The sequence below is a fragment of the Thermothelomyces heterothallicus genome (assembly GCF_042370625.1).
Source record: "Thermothelomyces heterothallicus CBS 202.75 unplaced genomic scaffold P884_scaffold_23, whole genome shotgun sequence".
NCBI classification, from domain to species: domain Eukaryota; kingdom Fungi; phylum Ascomycota; class Sordariomycetes; order Sordariales; family Chaetomiaceae; genus Thermothelomyces; species Thermothelomyces heterothallicus.
Window position 1 is genome coordinate 92191 of NW_027192584.1, and position 22388 is coordinate 114578.

The following is a 22388-nucleotide window of genomic DNA, read 5'->3' on the forward strand; positions in this document are numbered from 1 at the left end:
TTGCGGCAACCAGACCTCCTCGCAGGGATGGCAAACAACAACAGCATATCACGAATTAAATGGTCTATCCAGAAACCATTCTATAGTTGTAAGATCCGCTGAAGCCCATTCGAGCCCCCGGCCACTTGACATTTCAGAATCGATATCACGCTACACGTACAATTTTGCCTGCACTTCGACAGCATTCAGACCAGGACTGTCTGTCAACCAATTTCCAATCACGTTTTGGCGCCAGCCGTCACAGCTCGACAATCATCAAACTCCCGCATTCCAGACCTCACGCATAATATACGGATCCGGCTTCTCGTCTTGGATACATCCTTGGCCGGCGTTCGTCCAAAATCGAGGCGCAACCAGCGCTATACAGCATGGAAGCTGGAATCTGGTGAGGGTGAGGAAATGGAAACACTCTTAGAGAACATGGTGGTCTCTGTCCAGACCACGGACTGTGTATGCACAAGTTGCACGTCCGTACTTGGATTGTTTCGGCAGCGTACCAAGCAACATGGCTTCACCCCTTCTGCCGAGAAAGGGTCATGCTTGAGAGTCTTCCATGCACGGAAGGTCTTGTCGACCACGGAACTGCCCGTGGCAAGAATCTCGTCAGATCTCGGAGGCTTGCTTATAGTTGGCCAGCAAAATGTTTTGACCGAACGGAAGCCGACGACCCGAGCACGGTCTGCAGCACCATCCGACAAGATCGGCGCCAGCGAGATGCCAAGAGTTACAGGTGCTCAGCGATCGCCTCGCAAGAGGCTGGGGCTCCCACACATTAACTACGTATTAATCTTTCCATAGCAGGCGGGTCTACGTTTTAGGCCCCTGCGTCTGTTTCTTCGGTTGCGGCCATCTCCTTTCAACAACCCCCCTCTTTCTGCGGCTCCCCGCCGGATGCATGTGCATACATACATCTATTCTTGGAAAGAAGTCGCCTGCTGCAGTCACGTCCAACCAGAACATCTGGCACATACTTGGTGTGCCAATTTTTCATACTACGGATTACACACTGACGAATCCTACACAGAAGCTGGTGCCGGACCCTGCTCCGTCGGTATTTCTTGCCCCCAATTGGGGCGCCCGTGGTACACAGGGCAAGTCTTTCCGCATGCCAAGTTTGCGGAGGCATTCAGTTGTGTTACGCGCTCAGTCCTCCCTGAGGATGCTGGAGGATATCAGACGGCCAGAGCCCTGAGTAATGAATGCATGTGCTGAAGACAATCCGTGCATATACATACATGTATTTACATGTATGTACGCCTCGCTAGGAATGCACCGACCCAAAGAGTTCACACCGGTCTCTCTCATGTTGACGGGGCTTGTAGGGTGTGTAATCCGTACCGCCCACTCCATGCATCCTGCATTAACAAACGCATCAGCAAGCGGCTACTTCGAGACCAAAGTGGATCTGGGGCACCGCGATCATCCAGCGATGAAAACCCCCGACTGGACGGCCGGGAGTGGCTTCCGAGGCGCACCAGGAGGGTGGGCCCGTTTCACATCCCAATTGATATTCGCCGCCGACATGCTTGCACTACAAACACTACCCTAGGGGTCCCCTCCCCCACCGTCACTTTCCGAGGGCCTAGCATAGTGTGCGGATTACGCAGTACGGATTAGTGTGTACCGTCCACGCCAGGGTACACAGTGGTGTAGTAATGGCCAAGAGCGGCTGTTGCGTACGGCGTAGTCGGACATACAACAAACACACTGTTGCGTACGCTACGACACAGTGGCAAGGGGACCAACTACCGGAGGCGGAGACGTGACGGTTTGACCTTGCCGCCAAGAGCTCAGAAAACAACCTGACCCTCGGGTCTCGAATCCTTGAAAGTAGCAAGCGATGTCAACAAACGTGTCCCAATATGAGGAAACAATCGACATGAACGACCCTGGCCTAAAACTCCACGGATGACTGAGAAGCCTCACAAAGGCCCCCGTATCTACTCACGACGGCGCAGATCATGACTCTTTCCTCAATAGGTGTGCTCGTATGGACCAGGTACCCGGTGGTTAGTCGAGAGTCCCACTGACGAGTCTCGATGCCAGGCTGTCGCTGGTTACTGTGGTATTCTGCGACGAAGTTGCCCCTGCCCGCTCAGAGAGCACGACTCGCGTGTGCGGTCCTTGCTCGCACCAGACGTCGATACGTTGATCGACGCCAAGGCGGTTCCGTATTCTGAATACACCTGGATCCGTATCAGTATATCATGCCTAAGCGTTCGATCTTCCTGGCTCAACCACTCGTCCTATCCTCTGGAGGGTTTCTTTTTTTTTTTTTCTCTCTCTCTCTTCCTCTCTTCGTCTGTGTTGGAGTGAATCTTTGCCCCCTTTGTTTCTCTCCTCTCTCTTTCTCTCTCTCTCTCTCTCTCTCTCTCTCTCTCTCTCTCTCTCTCTCTCTCTCTCTCTCTCTCTTCTTTTCTCTCTTCCCACCCCGTTGTTCCCTTTCCCCCCCTTCCTCCTCGTTCTTCATGGTTGGGGGAATCGGGCCCGTTCTGTGATTTCCTTCTTTCTCCCCCTTTCCTTCCCCCCCTCTTTTTTCTTGTTCTCTTCTGTTCGACCGGAGCCGCGGGGCGGCTTCGCTGGTAGATTTTACACAATAAAGGCTTTCGCTCTTTTTCTGTCCTGGGCGTGAATCGCCTGGCGCGGTTCTTCCCCTTGAGCAAAGCACTTTGCGAGCAGCAGCGAGTCTGTCAGCCCGTCACACACAATGGCCGACGATGCGACGGCCGCGGCCCCCGACATGGATCTGCTGATGGGAGGGAAGCCGAAGTGCGGCAGCGGCGAGGAGGTAGGCGAGTACGACCTCGGCCTCCACGTTGCGGGTCTCTGTAAGTTCGAGCAACGTTTCCTGCTGCCGTCCGTCGGCGTCGAGCACTAACTCGAGACAACGTCCAGTCCTCGTTCTGGCGGCATCCATCTTCGGCGCCGGATTTCCTGTCGTGGCAAAGAAGGTCAAGTGGGTTCACGTGCCGGCCAAGACGTTCTTCCTCTGCAAGCACTTCGGCACCGGTGTCCTTATTGCGACGGCATTCGTTCATGTAAGTCGGGGCATGACAGCCAGGTCAACGTGTTTGGGGAGGGGGGGGGGGACGTGGGCGACTGATCATCGGAGCTTTAGCTTCTCCCGACGGCGTTTGGCAACCTGACCGATCCATGCCTCCCCGATCTGTTCACGGACCAATACCCGGCCCTGCCAGGCGTCATCATGATGGGCTCCATGTTCTGCCTCTTCATCATCGAGATGTGGCTCAACGGCAAGATGGGCGGTCAGTCTCACTCTCATGGCGGGCCCATGGGTTTCGAGACGCACAGCCAACCACCTCGAGCCATTGGCGCTCCCGCGCCGGTGAACCGTGGTGACCCGCCTCCGCGGCCGCCCAGATACAACACCAGTCCCGACGAGTTCGAGACGGATGAGGTCGATTACGAGAAGAAGATGGCCCAGAGGATGTACGACGAGAAAATGCGAGGCTATGGCGACACCGAGGAGTTCGCCGCCCAGTCCGAGATGCCGCCCTGGTTTATCGTCTTTTACGAGCAGTACGTCCGGCAGAGGCTGGAGATGCTGAACATGATCAAGGCGTTGAGCCCGCAGGAAGCGGATCAGGCGTCCCTCAAGCGCGGAAGCCTGATCGGCGGGAATACGGTCAATGATGACTCGCCGTACATCGACGTCGAGACGGGCCAGCCGGTCGACCCGCTCGTGTACCGCAAGATGTCGATGAACATCACCCTGCTCGAGGGCGGCATCCTGTTCCACTCGGTCTTTGTGGGCATGACGGTCAGCATCACCATCGACGGCTTCATCGTCCTCCTGGTCGCCATCCTCTTCCACCAGATGTTCGAGGGCCTCGGTCTCGGTTCCCGCATCGCCGCCGTTCCGTATCCCCGCGGAAGCATCCGCCCCTGGCTGCTGGTTGTCGCCTTTGGAGCGACCGCCCCGATCGGCCAGGCCATCGGCCTGATCGTCCGGGACTCGTACGACCCCAACAGCGCGTTCGGCCTCATCATTGTGGGCGTGTTCAATGCGATGTGAGTGTGCTGCGCTCATTACCACCAAAACAAAATGGAGGTGGACGGCTTTGATCCGAGGCTGACAGTCTTTTCCCCCCCTAAGCTCCTCTGGCCTCCTGATCTACGCCGCCCTCGTCGACCTCCTGGCTGAGGACTTCTTGTCCGAGGAAGCCTACAAGACGCTGACAAAGAAGGATCGGGTCACTGCGTTTATCTTTGTGATACTCGGAGGTGCGTTTCACACCTAATTTCTCTCTCTTCCCTCCTCCACCCTCTTTGTCTGTAGCTGGGTGCGAGAACTAACTCTTGAGCTAGCAATCGGGATGTCTATCGTTGGCGCATTTGCCTGAATGAACGCGACAACATCAGCCATTTGGATATCGCCCGGCAGATGTCGCCCCCCCACTCACGCCGGATGACAAACTGCGAGCTCCAGTTACGCTCATTATTAATAACAATTCTTCTTTTTCCCGATAATTACTCGAGCGGTCAATGGCAGCTTCCCAGCCCTCGAGAGCGAAACAAAAAGAGCAAAAAATAACAAAAAAAATTTCAAGAAAAGTAAAAGAAAAAGGTGAACTCTAATTATCACTGTATTGGGGCGGGACACGGAAACTGCCAACCATTCATTCCACTGCCAAGACGTTCTTTGGAGGAGGAAACCGTGTCTTGTAACCGAAATCCCTTCTCATGTTTCAGTGGGGTTCCCTTTTGGCTGTGCTGAGGAAGGGACAATATGACAAGTTTCCCATTCGCTTCTGGCACCTGGCGGCCTGATACCAAGTCTTGTTATGTGCACATGTGGGTGAAAAGGCGTCCGATGGAAATCAAAGCTCGGTTGGATGGAGGACGAAAAGGCGCGCACGCTTTCAAGGGGCGGACTTTCAAGGGGCGGATGATGACGATGAAAAACAGAAACGGCTGGAGTTACGGGTGTAGTAGCTGCCAGGCAAGAGAGTAGATACATACTACATACATACCTTACACTAATCATGAACACAGAGGAACAGAAGAGTGCTAACCACTACCGAGTACTTTTACAGTACATACATATGCACGGTGGGTGGGTGAGTGAGAGTGGTGAGGCGCCTGGGAGGGTCAAGGTCAAGGGTGCCTCGATAAGAGCAGGGGTTGTTGTGATGTTTTGGGCGTAAGAAACGAAACGCCCTCTGTTGTGTTACATGTAGTGCACCACCTGACGCAGCAGGTAGTTTCGCTAGATTAGGTGTTGGCGAGAAGTGAGTCGCTAGCAAGGGCTCAGGTTTGAGGTGCATGTACGCCGTAATCCGTGTGTATTCAGTAAGCCGTGCTTGCATGAAAGCATGGCTGAGTTGTGAGCAAAGCATTCCCACCGACGTCGGTTGGTTCTTTCCTGAATTTTGAGATCTGACGCACAAACAGTTGTATGTACTCGCACATTCCTTGCAGAAACAAACTTGGACAGAGGAGGGACGTAGGGGGCCTGGGGCCTGTGTAAAGTGACCTTAAAACCGCCACCGTTGGACCCGTGAGCGGTTCGCTCTCTTCAGCTCCCCATTGCCTCATTATGCCGGATTCTCCCTTGCTTTATAGAGGGTGTTATTCGTCCTCAGCATTCTGGCCAACAGCTTGTGCCACGGCAGACCGGGCAGACTGGGCCGGGTCTGGTGATAAAGGTCCCACCTGGTTGTTGGGCCGCCGGCAGGGGGAAAGACTAACTTTGGGTAGCAAAGAGCGACGGCCAGGAAGGGTGAGAGAGGCTAACCAGCGGCATTTGGCGGGCTCGTATGTGATGTGATGTGGTGTTGGTCGCCTCGGTCTTTTCAGTCTCTGAGGGAGTTGGCTCCGGGAGTTACAAATCATGACCGCTGACGTGGGTTTTATATATGGCCGCCTTTCCGCTCCGTCGGTCTTGACACATGGTGTGAGTTGGCCGTCTCCAAAGGGGTCGATATCTCTCTCATAACCGACTGGTGTTTCGACACTACCTGGCCCATCCCCCGGGCTCACGAGCGGACCCGGAAGCCGGCGTGCCACGGGAGGAACTGCCGCCGCGTGAGCATGCGCCGGCTCGAGAGCTTCGACGGCCTCGAAGCCGAGCTGGGCCTGGACCGCCTTCCGACGGTGCACGATCCCGTGTCCCTCGACCTACGCTGCCGCTGCCGCTGCCGCTGCCGCCGCCGCCATCCCAAACAGGCCGGGCAAGGCCGCGGCTGGCGACCCCCTTCTCCGTCCTCCCCGCCGAGATGCTGCAGCTGGTTATCCAGCAGAAGCCGACGTCCGACCTGGCCAGCCCGCGCTTGGCCTCGAGAGCAGTCGCACCCGCCTCGCGCATCGCCGACCTGCCGCAGGCTTTTTGGCGCGGCCTGTTCGCGCCGCCCTTCGAGATGGGCTTCGCGCTCCCCCGGCGGGCGGACGCGGACCTCGACTGGCGGGCGATGTACTTCCTGATCAGGAGGGCACTGGCGCGACATTGCGTCGTCGTTCCGAGGATGGAGAGCCCCCTGATGGCGAGGCTGGCCAGGAGGCGGTATTGGTGGGAGAGGCTGGGAAGGGTTGCGGAAATGGAGGGGACCTCCTGGCATGATGAGTGAGGCTAAAGAGCCGCTCCTTGGCGGTTGTATGTACTGTATACACGTAAGAGTCAGTGTTAGGTAGATAGAGACGGCCGGTCGGTTCTGACAGCCTCATCCTTTGTTGGCTGAGGAGGTTTGATGAGAATTCGCATTGCAAAAAAGAGCATTAATGAATGAAAGGGGTTCGCATAAGTAACTTGCCTTGTAGAGTTTTTTGATTTCCAAAAACGAGGCGCTTCTGACGCCGGGGCCTTTGTCTCGCGCTCCCCCCGGATCCGGAATGCAGCCCAGAGCCGGACAAAGACGGGACAACCGCAAACACGGCATTCCCGCGCAAGCGAGCTCGCAGCCCAGGGTGGCCTTTAGCTAACATCAGGAACCGCCTCGAACCTCCTCACAAACTCCAATTCAAGAGGCGATGATTCCTCAGACACTCTTTCTCAATTAACCATTCCCTCGCCAGAGAAGCAAGAACCCCGTACATCGACATCCGCCATGGCCGCCTTCAATCTTCCCAAGTCCTCCTACTCTCTGTACAAGCCGCTCGGCGATGGGCTCTTCCTCGTCCGGCGCACCACCGACGGCGAGGTCCTGCTCGCCCGGCCCCTTGGCCCTTTCCCCGGGGATGACGGCAACGAGGGCGAGACCACCGCCCTCCTGTCGGTGGTCAACCTCCTCAACCACGAGAACCTCATCTCCATCCACGACGAGCTTGTCAACATCCCCGTCCACTTCCGCTCGGAGAAGGGTGGTCAGTGAAGCAAGGATAAAATATAACTCTACCCGCCGTCGTGTTGGTGACTGACATTTACATTACCGAGCGCCCAGGCAACGTATTACCAGCAACAACAACAGGGACGATGACGACGACGACGACGACGACGACGACATCGGCGACCGGCCCGCGGCGGATGCTCCTCTGGGACTATCCGGACGCCGGCACGCTGCGGGACGTGCTCGGCGACTACGCACCGCGGGACGGCAACCACGGCAGCGGCAGTGGTGATGGTGACGGCTCCATGCCGGAGTCGTTCGTCTGGCACGTCGCGCTGGGCCTGCTGCGCGCGCTGCAGTGGCTGCACGAGGGGATCAGGGAGACGTACGGGGTCGTTGCCGCCGCTGCGGCTGATAGTCCTGTTGATGATGGTGGTGGTGGTGGTGGTGGGAGGAAGAGGAGGTGGAGGAGGGTCAGGAGCAGAAAGGAGGCCGAGAAGGACTGGATGCCGGTCCTGCACCGGGATCTGAGGGCGGACAACGTGTTCCTGCAGCATCCGCGGGGCATCGAGACGTACGGCGCCGTGAAGCTGGGCAACTTTGGGAGGTGTTTCGTGTCTGGGAGCGTGAGCGCGTCGAGGGAGACGCCCGTGGCGGCGATGGAGGAGGAGGAGTATAGCGCGGGGCTGGGAGCGTTGAGAGAGCGGAAGGCGAGGTGGGATAGATATGGCACGGATGTTCCAAAGGTCGGTTTGACCTTCTCCTGTTCCTTGCTCCGTCTCCGTCTCATGTCTCCTATGCCGCCTGGTTAAGGTGAGTGCTGACCGACGTGGACAGTCCCAACGGCCCTACACCCGGGGAAGCGAGCTGTTTGCGGTCGGGGCGCTGCTATACCGAATGATGAGCGGACGGGAGCTGCCGCCCGCCGAGGAGTGTCCCGACTGCGGTTGCTTCCACATCACCGGCGACGACGCAGCCGAGTACAACCCATGCGAGCACGCCTGCGTAAAGGATGTCAATGTCGACTCCGTTCTCCAAGCCCTATCCAACTACACGCGGGGTCTCAAGGGCGTCGTCATGTTGCTCCTGCGGCTAAACCGCAACGACGAATGGTCGGCAAGCAACGTGCTGGACATGGCCTGGCCGGCGTACGAGGAGTGGGCAGCCAACACTGAGGACGGCCGGATCTATCGCGACATCTTCGATGACCTGCGGTTCCGCAGGCAGAACCAGATCAGATTGAAGAATCGACGGCGAAGAGCAGACGAGGAGGAGGAGGCGGACGAGGCGGAGATGGAGTAGCAGCAGCAGCAGCAGCAGCAGCAGCAGCAGCAGCAGCAGCAGCGGATGGAGCTGGATGACAATGTTCTGGTTGTCTAGGCGTCTCGGGGCGCAACCTGCCGTTTGCGGATGTCCTTCTTTGCTTTTATGTTCGTTGAATTGGTTCCGCTCGAAAGCTTGAAACTAGTGTAGTTCGTCGCGGGTGTTGATTCCAAAAAGATTGTCAAAAAAAATACAAATAAGAAAACAAGCTCATAAACAAAGAAGAATCAAGCACCAAGGAATTCGTCTGCATCTCTTCCCTTTTCTTCTCTTCTTGCACATGTATCGCAAGAACTTTCAAGTTCCGCGAGATCGAGATCGTGGGTGAACTTGGATGCCTTCGGTGAGCAGACTCGCAGAGTGCCTGCGCTTTGAGGCGGCATTGAAGCTTGCACCGGCAACTGACCAGGTTCGGCTCCACTGCTTGGGGCTTAAACGGGGCCTCGAGGAGGCGCTAAATTAGCGTGTGCTTATCGATACGTAGCCGGCAATCGGGCCCCACCACATCGACCGCGAGTGCCCCCTCGCGGCGGTAACCCCACACTTTTGGACCACTTGCCTCAGCTTCCCCCCGTCGTTGGCGCTCCAAGCTCCGTCTCATCTTTCATCAGCATCCACGACGGCTCCATCCTCCAAGCTCGGCCGCTTACCTCTCCCGCGGCCCCAGCATTCGCCCACCATGTCGCGCGTGATGCAGATGCCGCCGCCCCCTCCGCTGCTTCTCACGAAGCGCGTCACGTCGTTCCTGCGCGCTAATCTCTCGCCGCTCATCCACTCGGCCATGCTGACCACCCCGGCCGGAAGTCTGCTCGTTCATGCCAGTAACCTGCCCGCGAGCGCCCTCCGACGCCAGGCCGCCGTCGCCGCCTCCCTCTGGGCCCTCCAGGGTCCCTCCAACGCAGGACCGGGCTCGACCGATCCCGCGACCGCCTCAATCCCTCCCGGCAGCACCGTCCGAGCCCGGAAGGGCGGCAGGCACTCGGCGCCCTCCGTCACCGTCCAGCTCGACAACGGCGCCGTCTTCGTCATCCGCCGCCTGCGCTGCGGGATGCTCTTCATCTGCATGGGCGGCGTCGAGGGTGCTGCTCCGTCAGGGAAGTTCAGCCCCACCCAGCCCGCTCCCGCTCCACACCTCAACCTCCTGAGCCGCAGCCCGGCGTCCGTCGCCCCCTCCGCGGCGACCGAAGGGCACCACCATCATCCGCAGAGCCAACCACCGGACACGACGACTACCGCCGCCGCCGCAACCGCCGATCCGTCCCTCACACCGCGCCCTTCAACCCCTCCACCACAACCACAGCCAGAACAACGACAACAACAACAACAACCACAACAACAACCATCAGCAGCAACGACATCAACAGCAACACCAGCAGCGGCGACAACAACAGGACCACAACCACCGACATTAACCACCCCATCCAGCAGCCACGCGCCAGCAACCGGCACCGCGTCGGCTGGCGGCGCGAGCCAGAGCAGCACGACGGCGACGCCGGCGCCGCACCCGGGCTCGCCCTACCCGGGCTCGCCCTCGCAGGCGTCCGTGCTGTCGGCGCACACGACGGGGGCCGCCTCGACGACGAGCGCGAGCACCGCGACCGTCTCCGCCGCCGGCGGCAGCGGCAGCAGCAATAGCATTGGAGGCGGCAGCAGCAGCAGCAGCAGCAGCAGCGTCTCCCTGATGCGGCGGCACGTCGAGGAGCTCGCGCGGTGGCTGGACGAGCGGCTGGGCGGGCTGTGCGTGTCCGAGGAAGGGATCGGGACGGGGACGGGGACGGGGTATCATAATGGTCCTGGTCACCAACCTCACCCCAATCAGCAGCATCTGCATCCGAATCATAATAACCATCTCGCGGGTGCCGGGATCGGTCTGGGTTAAGAAGGGAAGAGGGGGGGGGGGGCCGGGGGAAAACTCTCATTTAAACCGAAGATTGGTGGTGTGAACGGATAGGGTCTAGAGCGTTGGATGTAGACTAGACTCACCTTGCTTTACTCTCTCACGAGCGTCGAAAAGAAAGCGATTTGTATGTTGTCTCCACGCACTGTCATGGCTGGCCTCACGTTCCGTGTTCCTTTTAAATCTTTCTTCGCTCTACGGAAGTTTGATCGTCGCCAAGAGCAGAAAAAGGCCAGGGCGAGAGACAGAAGAGGCAGGAGGGGCTGAGAAGCTTCAAGTTCGAATACGTCTCCCTCTTCCCTCTGAAGCAGAAACCAGACTCAAGCCCTTTGCAAAACAACACGTTTCCGAGTTCTCAAGAGAAAATCCAGACGCCTATCCTATCCCCCGCACCCCCCCTTATGACGATGATGATGTATGTTAACGAACAGCATGTTGCGCCACTAAATGGTCTTCAGGCCACCCCCCTGGACCATGCAAAGACAAAGACGCAAATCCGTAAACCCCGAACCGTTGAATGGAACCCTGCCACCCCAGTACGCCGACGTTGTGCAATTTCACTGGCCCCCTTCCTCCCCCTCCCCCAACCTTGACAGGCTCGCTGGCCTGTCTCCCGAGGGTGTATAATGATGATGTATGCCCCAATGCTTAATGCCCACCACACTCCCTCGCCACCTCACCGCCCGCAGTGTGGGTGTGGCATGGCAGGCGACTACTACTCGATGCTCAACCTCGTGATCCCATCATTAGTCTCCACCATCCCCTGGAACCCGATCCTTCCCTTCCCCCCGCCCCTGCTACTATTGCCGTGCGAGCTCCCGTTCTCGCTGCCCGGCCCACTCCCGCTCCTCCCCGTCCCCCCGCCACCACTGCCGTCCCCGCTTACGCTGCCTGGCCTAGAGGACATGGAAACGGTCGATCCGGGGCCCCCGGATGCGGGTCCTCCGCCGCCCGTATTCCCCCACGGTGCCGTGTCTCGCTGCAGGGGCGACTGCATGACGGGTGAGTTGTGCACGCTCATGCTCGGGCTGACGGCGCGCCGCTTGATGCTGACCGGGTCGAGGTCGTCGTCGCCCCGGCGACGCTTGCTGTTGAAGCGCCGTGTGATCTCGGCGGCAGTCGGCGGGGCGGGCATGCTGCCGCCAGGCGTTCCGCCGCCGGGGACGGTGGGGCTCTGGCCATTGTTGTTGCCGGTGGAGGGATGATTGTGACTGTGGCTGGTGCTGCTACTACTGCTATTATTGTTGTTGTTGTTGTTGCTGTTGTTGTTGGGGCAATGGGTGGGAGCGGGGTACGAAGGGGTGCCGTGGCCCGAGCTACTCGTTGTAGTGCGCGTGCCGCTGCCGGGCGCGACGAAAAGGTTGCCCTGGCTCGCCCCGCCGTTGGAGCTGGCGGAGGGAGAGGCCATGCTGATGTCTTCGAGGCTGATTCCCGAGGAGGATGCTCGGGGGCCGAGGGATGGCGGCGGAGGCGTGACGCGCTGCGTGGCGCCTGTGCTGCTAGTTTCGGAAGCCGTGTCCCAGAAGACTTTGCCCTTGGCGTTCCTCAAGGCTTGCTGCTTGAGGGTCCCTGTGACGCCCAAGGGATTCGTAGTGGGATCCATCATCATGATGTCGTCGGTGATCTCCTCGAGGCCGTTGTGTGCTGCCAAGTTGGGGCTGGACAGGGCAGTCGAGGGTATCGACTGTGGCGGGGGGTGTCTGGGCTCTAGGTCCATGTCGCTCTCGCGAACCTGCCGAATCACTTCGGCTTCGCGGCGAACTTCGGCCTCGATGGGCGCGCTCTCTTCGGCAAGGGCAGCACGGATGCGGGCAAATCCCTTTGTTTTCGGCTGGCGGGAGGGCGTGAATGTGAGCACCGTCCAAAGGCGTGGAGGAAGCGGAAACCTACCAGCAAATTCCCCCGCCTCGTGACGGCCCGGCGGACAATGCTTGGGCGCAACGGGCTTTCGACGCCGTCGGACTGTCTATGGCTGTCGTCGCTCTCATTCCCCGAGATGTGGAGCTGGTTGGCAGCCCAGCTAATGCTCTCGCGTCTTGCATGGGGAAACATGTCATTTGACCCTCCTAGGGTGTTCGGCGGGGATTTCGACACGGCGGCTGCTGATCCTGCACCTGCAGGATGGAATCCCAGTCCCAGCGGCCCGCGCAGTTTCCTCTTCGGCACTTTGCGGTGGCGCTGGCGTTGCTGGAAGCTCAAGAGATTGCTGGCGGCGGGCGACCCGGGCATCCAGGGTGCGCCCATGGCTGCCGAAGCGCTGGGAGTTCCGGGTTTCTGCGCCTGCGGGGTGGTGACAAAGGCCTCTTCCATGTCCTCATCCATGTAATCGTCGTCGTCGGAGCTGGAGGATGAATCCGAGATGGCGTGGCTGGTGCTTCCCATCGAGCTCGAAACGTGCGACCGTTCCTGGTTGCCCATCATGGACCACAGCGAGGTCGACGGCTGGTCGGCGCCGCCGTATTCGGAGCGGCGGCCGGGGATGTTCATGGCTCGGGAGCCGATGGTGGCGATGGTGGGCGAGGAGTCGGGCGATGCCTGGTGGGCGAGGGTGGAGTGGTGCAAGCTAGTGGCGGCGCGGGAGAAGTCCATGCCCCGCGAGTGACGCGGCAGAATGTTGCTGGGCGAGGCATAAGGGTGTTCCGGCTTGGGCGAGAGCGTGGCGGGCCTGACGTAGCCGGGCTGGGAGGCGGGCGAAGCAGCGTCGCGCTGCGGCATCTGAAGCGCGAGGCCTCGGGCGGCAAAGCCGGCGCGGATGGGCGTCGACGGCAGCGGGGAGACGTGCTCGTGGTCCTTGTCCCGAATGGCGATGTCGTCTTTGGACTGGCGAAGGGACGCCTCGACAATGTGGGGGGAGGGAGACAGCTTTGGCGTGTTTCCTCCGTCCGATAGCGAGCGGGTCTTGGGCGCTGGCGACGGTACGTGTGTGCTGGACCGACCAAACCCACCGTCGTCGACTGCGGCCACCTCGGCCTCCACATCCGACATCCGCGACAGGTCGTTCATAACGGCGAATGGTGTCGGACGCGTCCCGAGCCCCTCATCTAAACGCGTCTTTCATCCGATTGAAGAAAAACTCGGGATCGGAGAGGGCATTTGGGGGTGCTGCGCTGCTGACAATCACTCAAACAACTGATCCATTAGACCTGTGGCCGACAAGGCACAAGCTGTGGTGGCAGCTAGTAGAAAAGAATACGGATTACTTGGGTTCGCATGTGTTTCCACACGGCAGTTGAAGAGTGTGGTGTAACTAACGTTACAAGTAAACGGACCGCGGTCGCCTAAACGGGAGTAAAATGCCCTGCGACCGGGGTCCTGGTCGCAGGGTAACTAGCACAATGACCCACACCAGCTGTGCGTGTTGCCGTGGCTTGGGCGGGTCCATGGTCTTGCATGCGGCATCACATTTGGTGGGGGTTGCTGAACCCCAACCCTTAGTTAACAACCCCGCTTCATCCCCTTTTCTCCTCCTCATTTCTCTCTGTGTGTGCATATCCAAACCTGGCGTTGGAGCCAAGGAGTGCAGATCCGTTCAGTTTGAGCCGTAAATAGTCACTCACATGTGGAATGATCGTGACTCAACTATTCTGTCAGCACTGAGTTAAAGGTCCCCTAACTCGTAACTAAACCTGTGGAACGCCGAACCCCTGAACCCCTGAATCAGCACAGAGTGAGTACGGATTACAGAGTGCTCCGTATATATCCTTAGCTCCCTAAGCACGATACCAAGACACCAAGGACACCGTAGACCTGAAGCTGGGAACAGAGTACTGCATATTTGTTCCCAACCGGCACAAACCTTATATGTGTCATAACCTCATCAAGATGACCCGAAGTGCGCAGAACCAGAAAGCAGCGAAAGAAGATGATGAGAAGACCATTGATCGCAAACGGCGACTACCTCATCACAGGCGGACCAGACTGACGTGGAGAATGCCCTCGGCCTTGCCCAACTCTCCGAGCAGCTCCTCGGTGATGTCCCCCGCAACGCCCAGGATCATGAGCGCCTCCCTCGCAGCACGGCTCTCGGAGTCGACGGGCCCGTCAGCCACAGGAGGAGCTACGGCGGCGGCGGCGGCCTTGTCAGTCCCGCTCTCCAGCGCAGCAACCTGCATGAAGTTGATGTTGACCCCATGCTTGCCCAGCACCATGCCGACATTGCCGATCTTGCCCGGCTCGTCGTAGTTGTGCAGCACGAGCAACGTCCCCTCGGGCACAAAGTTGGCCCGGAAGCGGTCGAGCTTGGAGATGAAGATGGCGTTGCCGCTCACGTAGCCCTCAATCACCTGCTCGCCGCCCTCTTGGCCGGGCGCCAGGCTGCGCAGCGTCACGGCGCTCGCGTACACCGGCACGGTGCCGCCGTCCCGCACGTGTTTCTCGTCAATGGCGATTCCGCGCTCGCGGGCGACGAGCGTTGCGTTGACAATGTTGACATCCCGCCCGCCGAGGTCGCTGATGGAGCTCACCAGTCCCTTGACAAGGGCGGCGAACAGCGGGCGAGTGTTGTTCATGCCGGCCAGCTCGCCGTGGTACACAAGCTCGAAGCGGCGGCCGCCGACCATGCCGCCACGTTCGGCAAAGTGCTGCGTGTACAGGCTGCCCATGCGCTCGACTCTGCTCCCCGGGGATTCTGTCAGTGCTGGAATTTGACGAGGGACAGAAAAATGAAAAAAAAAAAAAAGACGAAGAAGAAGAAGAGACAAAAAGGGGAGATAGGGAAGCATTAGCGAGACACGTACAGTCGAACAAAAGGCTGCAGTCGGCGATACTCTTCCGGTAGGATCAAGGGTGCATTCACCGCCGCTGTCGGTAGCCCCCCTTGAAGGATCTCTACCACCTGGGTGCACACGTCGATCGAGACATTCTCCTGCGCCTCGACCGTGCTCGCTCCGAGATGGGGCGTGCTCACGACCTTGGGATGCGCGGCCAGCTTCGCGGCGACCGAACCCTCGACCGGCGGCTCCGAAGTGAACACGTCCAGCCCGGCACCCGCGATCCAGCCCTCGTCCAGGGCCCTGAGGAGCGCCTCTTCGTTGTACACGCCTCCTCTCGCCACGTTCAGCACCCGCGCCGTCTTCTTCATCGACCGCAGCTCCTTCTCCCCGAGCAGGTTTGCCGTGCTCGCCAGCAGCGGTGTATGCACCGTCAAGAAGTCCTGCTCCCTCCCGAGTCAGCCAGCCATCCAATGTTTTGTCAGGGGTGGGAGGGGAGGAAAGAAGAAGAGAGGAGGAGGAAAAAAAAAAAAAAAAACAGGAGGTGTGACCTACCACCTCAGGCAGCAGCACGCCCAGCTCGTCCCTCAGCTCGACGCCGGCCTGCCCGGCGACCTCCTTGCTCGCGTACGGGTCGAAGACGAGGACGCGCATGCCGAGGCCCTTGGCCATGCGGGCGACCTTCATGCCGACCTTGCCGAAGCCGACGACGCCGAGGGTCTTGCGGGCGATCTCGACGCCGACGAGGCGCCCGCGCTCCCAGCGGCCGGCCTTCATGCCCGCGTCGGCGCGGCCGACGTTGCGCGCGCACGCCAGCAGCAGCGCGATGGTGTGCTCGGCCGCCGCCACCACGTTGCCGCTCGGGCTGTTGACCACCACGACGCCCCGCGCCGTCGCCGCGTCGACGTCGATGTTGTCCACGCCCACCCCGGCCCGCGCCACCACGCGCAGCCGCCGCCCCGCCGCCGCCAGTACCCCCGCCGTCACCTTGGTCTCGGACCGGACGATCAGCGCGTCGTAGGCCGGGATCTGCGCCAGCAGCGCTTCCGGGCTCGGGGGCGGCGGAGGCGTGTCCACCTTGAAGCCGCTCGAGCGGAGGAGGGCGAGACCCTCGGGGGAGAGCTTCTCCGGCACGAGGATCCGGGGGAAGGGGTCCGGTACTGAAACCGGCGAGGGAGGCGTGGGCAGGAGGGCCGAGGGAGCCATGTCTCTTTGCTGGCAAGGAATTGGTCTATGGTGTTGTGGTGGTGAGGATGCTCTTGTTGCCTTGGGTTGTGCTTACTGGAGAGTGTGGTGTGTGGATTCCCGGCGTTTGGGGGGAAAAGGGGGAAGGGGGGAGGGGGACATCTCCGGGGAAGGATAAGATGAAGGAGCTGCTTATAAGCGCAGAAGTCAGGCCTCCTGAGGTCCTCATCCCTCGAATTCTGTGATCGATCTGCCGTCTGTAGTTCAGGCAACACAACAGCTGCAGCAAACCCAGAATGTCGAGCGACATTGTCGTGACCTAGCTGAACTTCGTGGCCGTGCTACCAGATTGGGGTGTCTCGGAAGGGGGGCCTTGAAGCGGGGTGGAGGGATTGTTCTTTGACTTGGGCCCTGCGACAAACAGAGTATCCATGGGGAACGATTCTTCCGGCCGGCATCACCCTCACATCTCGACCCCGTCCTCATCCCGTCCCGGTTCGCGGCCAGCGTTTGCATTATCCACCAGCATCTGTCATCGTTTTCCGAGGAATGGCTGAGACGGGTTGCATGCATTGGCGGACCTATGCCGAAGCTCTATTGAACGCCTGGCTGCAGTTGAAACAACAACCCCTACCGCGTCGACCCCTCATCCCCCACGTTTGGCTGATGCGGGCAATCTGCAGCTGCTGTCAACCCAAGGCAATTGACGAACCATGCTTGTCCGGTGATGCAACTTCTTGGTTGGTGGAGAGGCTGCCGGTGAAGAAACTCTCCTCATATTTAGCACCGTCACCACCGCTGCAGTGCAGTGTGCTCGTGCTTATCTCATGGCGTGGGGAACACGGCGCGTGACCGGTTCGCCTTTTGGCATTGTAATATCAGAGCAGCACTACATTACGCGGCGGTCATGCATACCCGAGACCATCAGAAGTTGGGCTTGCCCGTAAACCGCTCGTTCTGGACAATTTCAACCCAGTACCCATCGGGATCCAGGACAAAGGCAACGTTCTTCATGCGGCCGTCCGTCAGCCTCTTCTTCCAGTTGACGTTGAGAGACTCGAGCCGGGCGCAGGCCGCCTCGAGGTTGTCGACCGAGATGCCTAGGCGGGTTAGCGTCCCTTATCCTCGATCCACACCCCCGGCTGCATGAGACTCACAAATGTGCCCGAAGCCCTGAGGCTGGCTGTTGCCATCGTGGTATTTGAAACTCTCGTCCTTCTCGGTGCCGTAGTTCCAGGTCAGCTCGAGCAGGCCCTCGCGGTCAGCCGTGCTCTGGCCCTCGGCCGGCACTCCCTTCTCTCCCGGGTAGCCCAGGAAATAGAGGTTGAAGCCCGCCGCGGGGGCCTCGTGGGTCCGGAACAGGGACATGCCCAGAACCTCCTGGTAGAACTTGAGCGACTTCTCTGCGTCCTTGACGCGGATCATGGTATGGTTCTGCCAGTACGGGTCAGTCAGCCATCGGGCCTCTAGCTAACCCACAATCAAACCAAAATCACAAGCAGAAAACAACCCACCATCCGATACGTCTCGACATCCGTCTCCTTCACGTTCTCCGTCTCCTGGAGCGGCTTCTGCCCGATGATCTCGACCCAATACCCGTCCGGGTCTAGCGCGAAGGCGATGTGGCGCATGCGCCCGTCGGTCAGCTTCTTCTGGAACTTGTAGCCGGCCTCTTCGATCCGCTGGCAGGCGGCCTGAATATTGTCGACGCTGATGCACGTGTGGCCGAACCCGCGGTGTGGCTCCACGTTGCCGTTGTTGACCTTGTACTCCGGGTCGTTCTCGGTGCCGTAGTTGTGCGTGAGCTCGATCAGACCCTCGCGATCCCACACATTGTTGCCACCCGACACCGCCTTGGGCGAGTCGTAGCCCAGGAAATACAGGTCGAACTTGGCTTCGGGGAACTCGAGCTTCTTGATCAGGGACATGCCCAAAAAGGAGTAGAACCTGACTGGCTCTTGTGAGTCTACTGTTTGTTTGAGATAGACAAACGGGTCAGCACGCACCTGACTCCTTAGGGTCCTTGACCCTGATCCTGTTCGAGGTTAGCATCACTTCTCATATGAATGGAACTGGAGATATCATCAAAGAAAGAAAAGAGGAGAAGAAGGACGGTTCCTGTAAGAATAGCATACATGGAGTGGTTGAACTTGTAGTTCCTTGTGTCTGTCGTCGACGCCATGGTTGCAAAAGGTCGCCAGATCCCTGTTGCGTTTGAGTTAGTGACCTTTTGTCCCCTTGGTTGGGTGTTAATACTCGAGTAGTTATATCTCAAGGTCTCACGTTGGTTGAGGTTGGAAGTAGGTTTCCTCTGTACGGATGTCAAGAGAACCCCGAGTCTCTGGGATGCGCGCAGCGGGTAGTTCATGTGGCGCTTTGTAATCAGAAGACGGAAATGCTTTCGCTGGTCGAGAGAGGTGAGGTGGGGGAACCGAAGCTCGGGGCTCCAGCTCAGAGCTACTCCCAATAGTTAAGTTACCCCACTGCACAACGGCTGACGTCAATGTGGAAATCTTCACTAGTAAAATCGGTAGATAAGGTAAGGTGACCAGCCCCCCACCATTTTTCGAGCACACTCTAGGAATAGGTAATGCCCGTGTAGAATTTGTTAGGGAAACAAAGTCCGGCCATTTTGATCTTCTAGTTTTCTACCAACGTAAGATGCACAACCTCCTGGAACTGACTGCAACATCGAGGGTAGCAATGCATCGCATAGCAAAACAGCGCCGACCACCAATCGAGTTAAGTTCGACTGGGTGCTAGTAAGTATGTCCTATACATATGTGCCGAGTTAACTGTACATACTATTTGGTGTCACAGTAAACAGAGTAGCCGATCTTGACAAACGCTGGCTTTCCGCAACCCATCCTTCTCCATGTCCAGGAATGAACCTCTTAAAACCAATGTAATGCTAACAGTACCGTACAACTGCAATGCTTGCTTTCCCGAAGCGCCCCCTTACGCGGTCGATAACAACCCAGGCAGCTTCTCGACCTAGGACTTTCCGCCTTTACGCTTCTTCCGCCTGTTCTTCTTCTTTGTTCCCGCACCATCACCACTCACACTCGAGGGGCCCACCTGACCCTCTTCAGACGTGCCCTTTGCGGCAGCCTCGGCATACGACGCCGGCGCATCTTCATCACCCGGATCTGGTGATAGGAGGCCCTCCTCCTCTTCCTCTTGTCTTCCAGCGGCCGAACTTGGTTGGACTGTCCCTTCTTCCTTCCCGTCCTCGGTTTCCTTATCTTTTCTACTCTCCTTGCTGTTTTCCCTGTCCCTTCCAAATATGCCAAACGTAGTACGGCCAAGTAGCCTTGACTGCTCGGGCGACGAGGCCGTCGGTGTGTTCGACTCTTCCTCTTCGTTGGAACTAGTGGTCTCAAGCACAACCTTCCGCAGACCCCGAGACTCGATGATGTTCTCAGTGATGCTACCGCTGCGAACATGGTGCCGATGCGGCACGAGCGTGTTGTCCGTTCTCAGGCTACCGGCGCTGGTAGCGCTTCCCCTGCTGGAGCTAGGGCGCAGTTCTTGCTTTGATTGTGGCGATTGCTGTTGTGATAGTCGTGCGGGGCCCCCAGCTTCTTCGTCTGATGTTCTGTCGCTGCGACCGAGACGAGCTGAGGTCTGCGTGGACTTGTCCGCTTGGTCCTCTGACTCAAGTCGCAACATAGATATCCCGTCCGTCTGCGGTGCGAGTTGAAATGTGATGCCCGGGCTGATGGAGCCGTAAGTTTGCCTCAGCGCCTGAACGCCGTCCTTGCCCGGTATCTGGGGCTTGAGAAGGTTTGTCGTTTCGTCATGTTCCTCACCCGGCGTCCCCTCAGCTGCGGCCTCGGCCGTCGAGGCTGAGCGTGGATTGGAGGAATGGCTACCGCTGCCTGGTTTTATTTTTACAGTGGTTGATCGCGTCTTGTTGGGGTTGGTTGCCGGGTTTGACGGGCCTAGGTGTTTGAGATGCTGTTTGATCTCTTGGAAGTTGGCCCGCACGGGGACCGTGGTTCTGATGAGCTGGCCATCAAGGCCAGCAGAGCTCCTCCGCATCATCAATGTTGCCGTTTTCGGACTGCTGGATAACATGGGCGAATTAGTACTCGTCGTGCCGGCCGTCTGCGTCGCCTGGTGAGCGTCAAGAAGCGCGCTATCGCTGTCACCCTTCAGGCTACCACCAGCATCGCCGGTACCTTTTCCGCCGGGGTCTCCTGAGAGCCGCCTTTGGATCCTCACTTTCGGAGCCGGGGCAAGACGGCGAATAGCTTTATGGACATCGATATAGACATCCGACTCGTCGATGATTTCCCTGGGGCAAGTCAGCACACGAAGTCGTCGGCTAAGGGGCTGGGCGGGAACATACTCTCCAATCAACTCTTCGATCACATCCTCCAACGTAACTACGCCAAGCGCACCGTGGTCCTCTCCTGGATTGGTAGAAACGAGGACCATGTGGGACTTGCCCTCCTGGAAGAAGTTGACAATGTCCAAGCAGCTTGTCTCTGGGCGCGTTTCGGGAAGGGTGGCCAACGGAAAGTCACGAACAGGCTTGCAGTCTTCGGGGTCGTATGTGATGAGAATCTTGACAAGAAGCATTCCGACGAAGTTGGTGGGGTTTCCGGTCTCGTGGATGGGAATGCGCGAGTAGCCCGCAGATAGGATCATGTCCATGGTGGGTTCATCCAGCACAGTATCCTCCGACATGACAAAGACGTCGTCCATCGGGGTCATCACGCTCGCAACCGGTTTCTCTTTCAAATCCAGGACCGCGCTGATGATGGTGACTTCGTCTTGGTTCAGCCGCTGAGAGACTTCGCCGAGGTTCTGGTGAAGTGTCACGAGCGTCTTCAACCCGCTTTTCTTGTAAACCGTACCACGGTCTTCTCCGAGGAGCCAGTCGAGTAGCTTCGCTGTCGGCCAGGCAATTGGCGCTAAGATGTACATCATGACAAGGACCGGTTTGGACATAGAGCCGCCGATCTGAAGGCCGTATCGAACACATATTGACTGTGGAAGAACCTCGCCAAAGATCACTGACCGAGTAGGTGTCAAGACAGATACGGAGCAATGGCTCAGGTAGGCAACCACATACCGATCAGAAACGTGGAACCCACCACGGCGGCGATACCCCCGCCAAGGCAACGATCGAGGACCACCGGGAGCGTCTCGTTAACGATCACGTTGGCCAAGAGCAGTGTGACCAAAACCCAGTGTTTCCCTTTCATCAGCAGATCATACACACGCTTCGCGTTCTTTTGTTGAGGTTCGTTCGGATCTCCGGCCATGACTCGGAGGTAGATGCCGTCCTGTCCCATCAGCCTGAGCAGGTCAGCCCGACTATCTTGCTCATTTGGACGCCACTGTGAGGTATCTTACGCAATGGTTAACCCGGCGAAAGCTCCTCCAGACAGTACAAGAACCGCAGAGGCCACATAGAGAACCCAGAGACTCGCGCCTTCTGCCTCGGGCTCGTCCACGCCACCGTGGCCTCGGATCCCGAGCGGCGCGGCATAGGCGGTCGATAAGGTCAATGAGAGGACACGGGCAAGCCCGACTGCGGCGGACCTCACGACAGGGAAGCCATTGGGTTGATCCGATACCCTGCGCGCAGGTAGTATCGAGCTGGCCGGCATTGTTGTCATCACCAACCGCGGTGCGCCAGCACGTCACTGGGGAATGTAGACTTCCGAAAGTGGCCAAAGAGGACTGGATGCAGACTGCGCGCCAGCTAGTGCACCGTTCCTGGGGCGCTGCTTAATTCCAAAAGATAACCCGTACGTTGATATAGAAAGCCCGGCCGGAGTGGCGCTGAGAGGGATCGAGAGAGTCGCGGCGACAGGGTGTTGGTGGGGTTTAGCTCCAATGCCGATGGGAAATTGGGGGATATAAGTGGCGCAACACATAGTTACGCTACCCCCAAGCAGCAGCGTAGGGGTCAGCAGAGACATGCCAAGCCTTGTGTTCGCGCATCAAAGCATGCGCATCTCAGCACGCGGTCCA

General features: G+C 58.6%; 8 protein-coding genes across 8 annotated transcripts; 4 read left to right on the plus strand and 4 right to left on the minus strand.

Annotated features, from left to right (window-relative positions):
* Positions 1-2752: 2752 nt before the first annotated feature.
* On the plus strand, positions 2753-4594 carry P884DRAFT_228966 (Zinc/iron permease; the record flags this gene model as incomplete). Its single annotated transcript, XM_069439737.1, has 5 exons — positions 2753-2828; positions 2896-3038; positions 3119-4032; positions 4118-4245; positions 4330-4594. 5 exons carry the CDS (start codon positions 2753-2755, stop codon positions 4362-4364), a joined length of 1296 nt encoding a protein of 431 aa, XP_069295169.1. The 3' UTR covers positions 4365-4594.
* Positions 4595-6239: 1645 nt separating this feature from the next.
* P884DRAFT_271821 (uncharacterized protein) lies at positions 6240-6587 on the plus strand (the record flags this gene model as incomplete). Its single annotated transcript, XM_069442471.1, has 1 exon — positions 6240-6587. The coding sequence occupies one exon, from the start codon at positions 6240-6242 to the stop codon at positions 6585-6587; it is 348 nt and encodes a 115-aa protein (XP_069295170.1).
* Positions 6588-7064: 477 nt separating this feature from the next.
* P884DRAFT_207178 (uncharacterized protein) lies at positions 7065-8585 on the plus strand (the record flags this gene model as incomplete). Its single annotated transcript, XM_069438772.1, has 3 exons — positions 7065-7317; positions 7425-8029; positions 8121-8585. 3 exons carry the CDS (start codon positions 7065-7067, stop codon positions 8583-8585), a joined length of 1323 nt encoding a protein of 440 aa, XP_069295171.1.
* A 608-nt stretch (positions 8586-9193) lies between these two features.
* Positions 9194-10491, plus strand: P884DRAFT_331579 (uncharacterized protein). Its single transcript, XM_069445736.1, has one exon. It carries the CDS (start codon positions 9286-9288, stop codon positions 10483-10485), a length of 1200 nt encoding a protein of 399 aa, XP_069295172.1. The 5' UTR covers positions 9194-9285; the 3' UTR covers positions 10486-10491.
* Positions 10492-10763: 272 nt separating this feature from the next.
* P884DRAFT_248513 (D-isomer specific 2-hydroxyacid dehydrogenase) lies at positions 10764-16418 on the minus strand (the record flags this gene model as incomplete). The annotated part of the gene is made up of 6 exons (XM_069440553.1): positions 10764-12334; positions 12394-13554; positions 14168-14209; positions 14418-15114; positions 15240-15655; positions 15768-16418. The coding sequence occupies 6 exons, from the start codon at positions 16416-16418 to the stop codon at positions 11219-11221; spliced, it is 4083 nt and encodes a 1360-aa protein (XP_069295173.1). The 3' UTR covers positions 10764-11218.
* A 121-nt stretch (positions 16419-16539) lies between these two features.
* On the minus strand, positions 16540-17145 carry P884DRAFT_61707 (uncharacterized protein). The gene has a single exon (XM_069445988.1). The coding sequence runs from the start codon at positions 16968-16970 to the stop codon at positions 16662-16664; it is 309 nt and encodes a 102-aa protein (XP_069295174.1). The 5' UTR covers positions 16971-17145; the 3' UTR covers positions 16540-16661.
* A 176-nt stretch (positions 17146-17321) lies between these two features.
* Positions 17322-18579, minus strand: P884DRAFT_207151 (Glyoxalase/Bleomycin resistance protein/Dihydroxybiphenyl dioxygenase; the record flags this gene model as incomplete). The annotated part of the gene is made up of 5 exons (XM_069438770.1): positions 17322-17497; positions 17555-17831; positions 17912-18348; positions 18404-18432; positions 18533-18579. The coding sequence occupies 5 exons, from the start codon at positions 18577-18579 to the stop codon at positions 17322-17324; spliced, it is 966 nt and encodes a 321-aa protein (XP_069295175.1).
* An 812-nt stretch (positions 18580-19391) lies between these two features.
* On the minus strand, positions 19392-22021 carry P884DRAFT_207212 (uncharacterized protein; the record flags this gene model as incomplete). The annotated part of the gene is made up of 4 exons (XM_069438775.1): positions 19392-20697; positions 20752-21421; positions 21481-21707; positions 21765-22021. The coding sequence occupies 4 exons, from the start codon at positions 22019-22021 to the stop codon at positions 19392-19394; spliced, it is 2460 nt and encodes an 819-aa protein (XP_069295176.1).
* Between the last annotated feature and the right edge of the window lie 367 nt (positions 22022-22388).

Bases quoted from the DNA above. Each gene is read 5' to 3' on its own strand.
- P884DRAFT_331579 (XM_069445736.1), top strand. From the start codon at position 9,286: ATGTCGCGCGTGATGCAGATGCCGCCGCCCCCTCCGCTGCTTCTCACG.
- P884DRAFT_61707 (XM_069445988.1), bottom strand. From the start codon at position 16,970: ATGCATGCAACCCGTCTCAGCCATTCCTCGGAAAACGATGACAGATGC.